Source organism: Arachis duranensis, chromosome 7 (assembly GCF_000817695.3).
Source record: "Arachis duranensis cultivar V14167 chromosome 7, aradu.V14167.gnm2.J7QH, whole genome shotgun sequence".
Taxonomy (NCBI): Eukaryota; Viridiplantae; Streptophyta; class Magnoliopsida; order Fabales; family Fabaceae; genus Arachis; species Arachis duranensis.
The window spans coordinates 44,752,173-44,761,499 of NC_029778.3; the positions used below are offsets into that span (position 1 = coordinate 44,752,173).

The window sequence follows — 9,327 nt, forward strand, 5'->3', positions numbered from 1 at the left end:
ATTTTCCCGAGAGGATGAAAGTAGCCACAGCTGATGGTGAACCCCTATACAAAGCTTGCCATGGAAAGGAGTAAGAAGGATTGAATAAAAGCAGTAGGAGAGCAGGCGTCCTTGAGCTCTACAGCATCTCCATCCCCTTATCTGAAATTCCCACCAATGAATCTGCATAAGTGTTCTATCCCTTTTATTGTTTATTTCCTTAACTTGCATTTTTCGAAAACCCATAAACAATTTTAATCTGCCTGACTGAGATTTACAAGGTGACCATAGCTTGCTTCATACCAACAATCTCTGTGGATTCGACCCTTACTCACGTAAGGTTTATTACTTGGACGACCCAGTACACTTGCTGGTTAGTTGAACGGAGTTGTGAATTCAACCAGTGCCATAATAATGATTTCATACAAAGACAAACAACTTGAAGAGAATATGGATCACAATTTCGTCCACCACCTGTCCTATTCAAAATCTCCTAAACTGGAATCCAAGCTTGCCTAATTCTCTTTATAAGTCTAATCCCCTCTAAGGTCACAAAAGTGAAGGAAAGACACTCTACATGTTCAAGCGTGGCTAAATCGGATGTCTCTAAAATAGCAACTACGTAATCTTTCTCTTTGATGGGTAGTAGAGTATATATATGCAGATGGGCACCAAGTCCACTCCAACTCAAATGGCTATTTAAGTGAGGTCCTCATAAGTAAAATCTACTGGTATGTCATAGAAGAGCACTCCCGTTTCTGTCTGTAGGGTGGAAGGAAGAGGGGTAACAATTGGGGAGCCCTTAGTAGGATCGGAGTTAGAAGTTAAGTTCATTTTACTATTATTAGCCAACCGCAACCAACAACAGGACACATACAAACATAAATAATAAAAGAACACATAAGTCAATCAATCATACAGCACAGGCACAATCGCAGAGTTACACAGCACAGAGATATGCGCAAACAAGCATGATGCATGTCTAGTCCTATGCAGGCCATGAGCTCATGTATCAGTTGCCTACCCGCTCCCGACATTATCCGGGCGTAAGTCTCAGATATGACTTACCAGATGCATACAGTGTACATATAAGTCTTACGGCCAGGCTGCATACAATGTGACTTTTAAATGTATTGTAATATGCTTACATCTGAAAAACAGTTTTCAATGTATGGGTCTCCCCACTATATATTTGGCACTAAGGCCCAAACAAGGTTGCATATGCTCTCATGTGGCAAACAGTCTTTTAAAGTCATTTTATCTTTGTCATCTGCTCTTCTGTGGCAGAAATCCCTTTAATTAATACATTCTCTTCTTTTTCTGTGTTTTGCTCTCTTGTGGCAGAGATTCATTAGAATCTTTTAGTCTTTACTCTCTACTCTCTTGTGGCAGATATTTTTTTAATTAATATATTCTTTTCTTTTCTGTTCTCTACTCTCCTGTGGCAGAACTTCTTTAGATTTTTTTAGTCTTTGCTCTCTACTCTACTGTAGAGATTTTTTTAATCTTTTTCTTTTCATTTCTTTTTTTTCTTCTTGTCTTTCTTATCATTCCACAATATAAATTAACTTCGCATTATTCTCTCACATTTCCCTAAGTATCTTGTGGAAAGAGAATAAAAGATTTTTAATTTATATTTGTCTTTCTAAAATTTTTAGGACAGTTTTCTGCTTATCCTTTTACTATATCATAAATAAAATAATATCTTTAAAATAAAATACTACTATATTATATTAATACAAGTAAGCTAGTATTTATAATAAAAGAGTGTTAGCATTATTTTTTTTATATCAAAACCTATTTATTAACGTCCTATTCTTGAAGCTTTTAGAAATTATATTCTAACTTAAAACTTTTTAAATATTTTACTTATAACCCAATATTTTATAAAATTACTATTTTTAACTTCATATTTAGACAAATTACTAATTTAATTTCCTATTTTTTAGAAATAACACTGAACTCTTATAAAATATCCGGTTTACTCCGAAACTTTTATTTTTTGTTCAAAATACCTTGAAATTTATATTTTTACAAAATCAATCTCAACTTTTATCAAAATACAATTTTATTTCTCAAAATAATAATATTATGATGGTAACAATCATAGCCCTTTAAACCTAAAAATCCTTTATTAAAATCTGTTTGAAAATATATATAATTTTTAATATGTTTTTAAACTTTACGGTTACCGATTTTTCGCCATTTCTCAGTTAATCTCTCGACTATTGAATCTCATCAATTTCCAGTGTTTCTCAACAATATCCCAGCTCCCAATTTCATCAAATAATTCGGTTCCTGCTGGCCTCATCATGATCGAACCATGAATTCCACAAATTCATCAATATATCACAAAAATTAAATATAAATTCAATCAATAATCAATCACAACATCAATTCACTTAACCAAAACAAATTTAATCGGTGAAAATTTTTCATAATCCTACCTCTATATAAAATCAAAATAACAGAAACTTTAGAGAAGCTTTCTTACTAAATGACTGAAGAAGAAAATATCAAAAATCGACTATGTTTTCTAATACACCAACAGGTTGAACCATGCAAATTTGGAAAAACTCCACCATCAATTTCTTCCGAACAAAACTGACGTCAATGTGTAAAGGAAAAATATACGAATTCTTTAATCGGATTAGATTTTTTATTGGAGTTACGGTTCACAAGAAATCGAGATTAAAAGGATATAGTGTTCATGGTTTCTCATTCTCTCTCACGGTCACTTTCTTTCTTTTCCTGGTTTGGTTAGAATGTAATGAAGATAAGAAAGAATGATGATGATAATGTGTTAATGAAAGAGGAGCACCTGTCAAAAGGGGCCATGTGTCACTAAGTTAAGCTGTTGAGTTAGAAATTTAAGTTATAAATATCTTAAACGGATAATCATGAAAATTGGATATATTAAAACACAGGTAATAATATATATGAGTTACTAATATAAATGACATTAGTAACATAAGGATAGAAGATATATGATGAAGTATTAGCAAAGCTAAGTTCACCAAAGAATACTATATTTACTCGTACCGACAGATTTTGAACTTGATAATAATATTATTAAAAAAATTTTTATTTTAATTAANAAGTACAACTTATTTATATTTCAATTTTTTAAAATGCAGATCATAAATTAATAATATTATTATAAAATATTAATAACTAATAAATTTAACTAAATCACATTATCTAAATCATAATACTAAACTTTACTAACATTACTAACATTTGCAATATACTAACACTATAATCAGTGACGAATTCAAAAAATTTTATCAATGGAGGCAAAATATATATAGTATAATAATAATTTTATAATTATACTATAGTATTATAAAATATGATTACTCCTCAAATTATTTAACTAACAAATTAAAACAATAAAATTATTTACAATAGTAAATAATTTAAAATTCCATTCTTCTGGGTTTCATATTTTGAAAAGATTGAATAATCTTTTCATTGTCAATACAATCAAATGTCTCTCTTTCTATATATGTCACTAAACAATCATTTAAAAATTCATCTCCTATACGGTTGAAGCCGACTCTTTATGATGTTCATAGTAGAAAAAGTTCTTTCAACTGATGCAGTTGCTACAGGCAAAACTAAAGCTAACTTTAAAAGAAGAAACACTAATGGATAAATAATATTTTTTTGAGTCTCAACCAATTTCTGAGAAAGAGCATCAATCCCATTCAAGTTTGAGAATTGATCATTAGAACGCACATCTAATATGAAATTCTCAAGTTGACTATCAAGTGCCAAAAGTTAAGTAGAAAAAATTCTAATAGATAGAATTGAGCTAATTGGATCAACTTCTCCTTATCAAATGCAAGAAATGAGTGTCTTGGATTCAGACAAGCTATACGAAGAAGCAATTCAGTATTCACCTCTGTAAAATGATTGTTGAGTTCTTGAAGTTGTCTATCAACTACTTGATAGAATATCTCAACCTGAAAATGATGCAAATTTGAGATCTTTTGAGCTTTGCGTCTTGATCTTCCTTGTGACACAAATGTATCATCCATTTTTGGAATGGTAATATTATGTTTGTCACAAAACAATGAGACTTCATCAAGTAAAAGAGACCAACCATCATCTCTTATAGTTTACAAGCGTTGCTTAGACACTTTAACCAATGCCATAGCATTTACAATGTCTTGATCATTTCTTTGTAACGCTTGAGATAATACATTAGTAACTCCCAAGATATTTTTCATCAAGTGCAAGTTGAAAATGAATTCAAAGGATTGAATGACATTCAATAAATGACATACTTCAGCTCTTTGTTCTGAATTATTTCCATCTTCCTCAATATATTCAAGAACATTGACCACGGAAGGAAACAAAGAAATTAATCAAAGTATAGTTCCATAGTGTGAACCCCATCTAGTATCTCCAGCTCTTTTCAAAGCTATTTCTTGATTCAAACCACGTCCACTGGAAATTTCTCCACTTTGTAATGCTTCAATTGTCTTAGTCATTTGACTATCACCAAGCATATCTCTTCGTTTACACAAAGCTCCAACAACATTGCACAAATTGGTTAACAAATTAAAAAGCAAAGCAATTCCAGCTTGTTTTTTTGCAACCGTTACAAGAGCTAACTGAAATTGGTAGAAAGCAATGTACATAGAAAGCATAAGAATTTTCTTTCAATATCAAAGTTTTCAAACTATTAAATTCTCCTTGCATATTACTTGTACCATCATATCCTTGGCCACGTACTCTTGATAAACTTAAATTATATATTTCTAATAATGACTCCAATGCTAATTTTAGAGATAAAGCATTAGTATTAGAAACATGAACAAGACCAAGAAAATGCTTCCTAACTTGCCCTTCTTTATTCACATACCTTAAACAAACTGATATTTGCTCCTTAATAGAAATATCGCGAGTTTCATCAACCAAAACAGCAAACAATTCATCCCCAAGATCATTTACAATAGCTTTTGTCGTTTCACTTGCAGTCGCTCTTACAATATCTTTTTTAATTGAGGGAGCTCTTAGTTTAAGATTCCCACAAGCATTTTTAAAAGCACGATCAATCTCTTCATTATGTTGTGCAAGAAAGTTTAGAAGTTCCAAGAAATTTCCTTGATTAACAGAATCATCTGTCTCATCATTACCACGAAAGGGCAATCCTTGTCGTAAAAGAAATCTAAAACAATCAATTGTGGCTGTCAAGTGAATTTGATAATTCTTTTTAGCCTGCTCAGATTATTTTTCAATAGCAGTACTAATGTGTTGTATTGGCTTCATTAGTGCTTCACATTTTCTCCAAGCTTGATTATGAGCACTATCATGAATCCCAACATGAGTTTGTAATCTCTCTTTTTTTTTCCAATTTGAAAAGCCATTGGTTACAAAAGCATCGCCACCTTCATTCTCAAGTTTTATAAGATAACAACAAAGACAAAAAACAGCATCTTTTGATATACTATAATCTAACCAATTGCCATAATCATCAAACCAACTAGGATTAAATCTTCAAAAAGAAGAACCACAAGCAGTTTACGGAAAATCATGAGTCCTTGGTTGACAAGGACCTTTTTACAAATATGCACATCTAACTTTGTCTCTGTCATTCGGATGATAACTTGAAATCTTTGGTCGTTGTCCTAGATCTGCTATGAGACCTCCTACTTCAAATTCTAAAAACCTCCTCTTATTAGAAGAGGTCGATGAATTATTTTGGGATCCAATCTCCAATGAAGAAGTTCTTTTGAAATATTTCTCCATTACTAATAGAATAAAATTATAAACCTAAATTAATTAATTAATAAAATTAATTTACAATTCTTCTCAAATTGAGAAGTTCAACATAAAACTATAAATAAAAAATTGATCCATTAACAACAGCAGCAAACTATTAACTAATAACATCCCAAATTTCTAATTCAAAATAACTCAATACACAAAAATAATTAACAAACAAATTAATGAAACTAAAGTATCAATTACATCAGAACAAATTCAATCACAAAATCAAGTTATGATTTAAATGATGTTTGTCTTGGTTGAAATTCTCTACAAAATCAAGTTATAATATCAAAGAGGGCCAGAGCCCAGAGAGGCATACATATATGATCATTTATTATTTTGCTAAAGCCTGTGTTAGAGTACATAGTTAGCGATGATAATTAAATAAAATAGAATTTCTAAATTTGTATGGCACTTCATCACTTGTGATTTGTAAAATTATGCCAAGTACAGGCACCAAAGCCAAGGGTGGTTAATGAAACTAAAGTATCAATTACATCAAAAATTCAGAACAAATCCACAATTTCTAAACCAACTATATCAAATTATCATTTATCAAACAATGAAAGAAATGAGCGAAAAAATGAATGAGGCAACTAAGTGAATTAAGTATATGAACTATGTGCTAACTATTGATTATTATTCAGTCACATAAAAATATAACACTCTAACAGAACTTGAATCTCAATTAACATAATGAATTTGGTTAGTTGCTCATAATTTCTTATTTCAACTTAACAAGAAAACCAACACAATACCACCTGACCTAAGACCTATTGATTCTTAACTATTGATTCTTATTCAGTCACAAACCATTCCTTTATTCTAAATCCCCATTCGACCATTTCCCACCCCAAAAGCTTATTTATTTATAATATACATATGCTATAATTAATTGGTTACAGGGTAGACTTGAGAATTATTTGTTGTTTACCATTCTTAATAAGTTGATAGGTTGATTTGTGTTCCCAATCATGTACCAAGAGGCAAACTAAACTCCAGGAGGATGACTTAGTAGCGGTGTAACGCCAGCGGCAACAGAAAAGAGGATTGTAGAATAGAAAAGAAGAACTAGTCAGCCAAAACTCTAGAAGTTCAAAAGAAATTGATGTTTGTTAAAGAAGAAAGAAGAACTGCAGAATTAGAAGCTGAATTGCTGAGTGCCAAAGGAAAGAACACAGAAGAGGAACGCAGCAGCAGATCCACACAAATCATAAGCAGTGACGCAAAAGAAGGTAGAACCTGAGAAGTGAGAACCACTAGACGAGGCGTGGAGGCGATGCAAGGAGAAATCGACGGAGGACAGAGCCATGTGGGAGAATCGCGGCAATACAAGGAGTCGCGGGGAGCAGAAACGCAGAGTGACATGGAGATAGTGACACTGCCACATAGCCCACACTGGCAGAGCCACGAAGCAGCAGAAACGCGGAGTAATGGTTTGGTGCCTAGCGACAATAATTCTGGGGCTTGGAGGTTGGAGGACAGAGGTTGGAGTAGTTAGGGATTTAGAGAGAAAGGGAGAAGAAGAACATTTTAGGAATTTGGGGCTTTGGGTTGGGGCTGATTTCACTAAGAACTACTCTCTATTATTTGAAATTTGACTAGGGCAGTTGCCCCCACTGGCTTATGCATAAATTCGTCCCTGACTATAATAAGTTACCTAAACCATTAATAATTAATATTAATATTAAATTTTATTTTTTAACATAAAAAAATTTAAAATATTTACATATTTAAAATAATCAAGATGTCTCACAATATGATTTTCTACTAAAACATTCCTCTTTACCATTTTAAAAAATTTTTAAAGATTCCAAAATTTCAAGTTTTCTTCTTCAAATTTAAACACTTTCTCCGAGAGTTTAAGAGTATGTGTGTTGTTGTTAAGTAAGGACTTATAAAAAAAAATGTGTGTGAAAGTTGTAATGAGTGGGGCATGAAAGATAACGTGTGAACATATAGTGAGCGAGGGAGAGTATTAGAGTGTGTGTGTATGACTATGATATTTTGGTGTAAATATTTAATTCTAGCACTGCAACTGGTAAATTAAGTCATGCTTCTACTCAAGAGCTCCAAATTCTGATGAAGAGAAACAAATAGAGAATGACTTTCTTTCAAAAGGTATGCTTCTTTCTGATGTCATTTATAAAGATAATGCCGATGATGTTGGCAATAAAAGAAAACAAAAAGGATCTTCAAGTGAGAGTAGACGTAAAGAAGCGAAGAATTCAAGACTAGTAATACTTGAATATGCATTGAGTTAATGATTTGAATAAATGAGTGCAAGGATAGAGTCATCCAAAGCAAAAACAGAAGTATTAAAAGCTAAGGCTGAATGATATAAACTTCAAGTTAGCCAAGCTACTAGCCCACTGTATGACCCATTACTCCATACACGCATACATGGAATTGTTAGACTCTATCAAAGACATTTCAAATAAAGGCTACAATAAAGCACTCAAAAAGTTTAAAGATGAGTATTGGAGATGCACGTTTTTTAAGATGCCTTCATTTAAGAGGAATGATTGGCTAGCATCACTTGAGTAGTTTTAAGATAATATTTGACTGTTGTTTTTTTTAACTTTGGTAACAACTTGCTTAAATTTTAAGAACTGAATTGTTAATGTCTGATATCTTAACTGTTTTTATTTTTAATTCTTGTAATGACTGATTTAAATTTTTAATTATTGGATTGTTAATGTATGCTATCTTTTATATGGTGACTCATCATTGTGTAATATATTTAAATATTTTTTACTATGAACCAAATTAACTTTATTAATATTTTGAGTAGGTTTATTATGTCAAAGTATGCACCCTTAATTAGTTCAAGTAGTGATAATAGCACAAATTCAAGTGATTTAGACAAAGATATGGGTGATCTAATTATAGTTTCTTTGAATGAGGAATATGAACAAAGTTTCATAAGTAAAATACTTATAGGACTTCAACATTGACTGAAAAAATGTATACACTTGAGTTTTTGTTTAGTCATGAAGCTAGATGCTATCAAAGTTTTAGAATGGAAAAAGATGTGTTCAAGAAATTTTGTGATACCTTAAAAGACATTGGAAATTTTAAAAGCAGCAAGAAAGTAAGTGTGGAAGAAGTTCTTATGTTTTTAATAATAATGTGTCATAATTTACAACGTTGAGTCGTTGCAGGTGGTTCAATAAGGTCTTGAAAATTGTTTGTAAGTTGGGTAGCAAAATTATTCAACTAGGAAATCAAACAACAACTCATCCATGCATCATGGGAGATTCAAGATTCTTTCCTTATTTTAAGGTAAAATTATGTACAAGTATTTCTAAATATTGCTTAAATGTATAATTGTTTAATTATTTTTGTATTAAATTATTAGTCATATTTCATATGCAGAATTGGATTGGTGCAATTGATGGCACATACGTTTTAGAATTGGCTCCTGCATCAAAGCAAACTGCCTTTCGTGAAAGAAAAATTTTGATAACACAAAATATCTTCACATTTATTTATTCTGGATGGGAAGGGACAACAAACGATTCAAGGGTGTTTTTAGATGCTTTAACTCCCGAAAATAATTTTCCA

General features: G+C 31.5%; 1 protein-coding gene across 1 annotated transcript in view; it reads right to left on the reverse strand.

The window, feature by feature from the left end:
• The window catches only part of LOC127740540 (uncharacterized), a 17,959-nt gene extending 10,809 nt beyond the window's left edge, over positions 1-7,150 (reverse strand). Inside the window, exons 1-4 of the mRNA XM_052251574.1 lie at positions 6,951-7,150; positions 4,723-5,158; positions 4,379-4,601; positions 3,527-3,722 (exon numbers count right to left, since the gene is read on the reverse strand). Of these exons, the coding sequence (XP_052107534.1) occupies positions 3,527-3,722; positions 4,379-4,601; positions 4,723-5,158; positions 6,951-7,150 (1,055 nt within the window). The remainder of the gene's footprint in view (positions 1-3,526; positions 3,723-4,378; positions 4,602-4,722; positions 5,159-6,950) is intronic.
• Between the last annotated feature and the right edge of the window lie 2,177 nt (positions 7,151-9,327).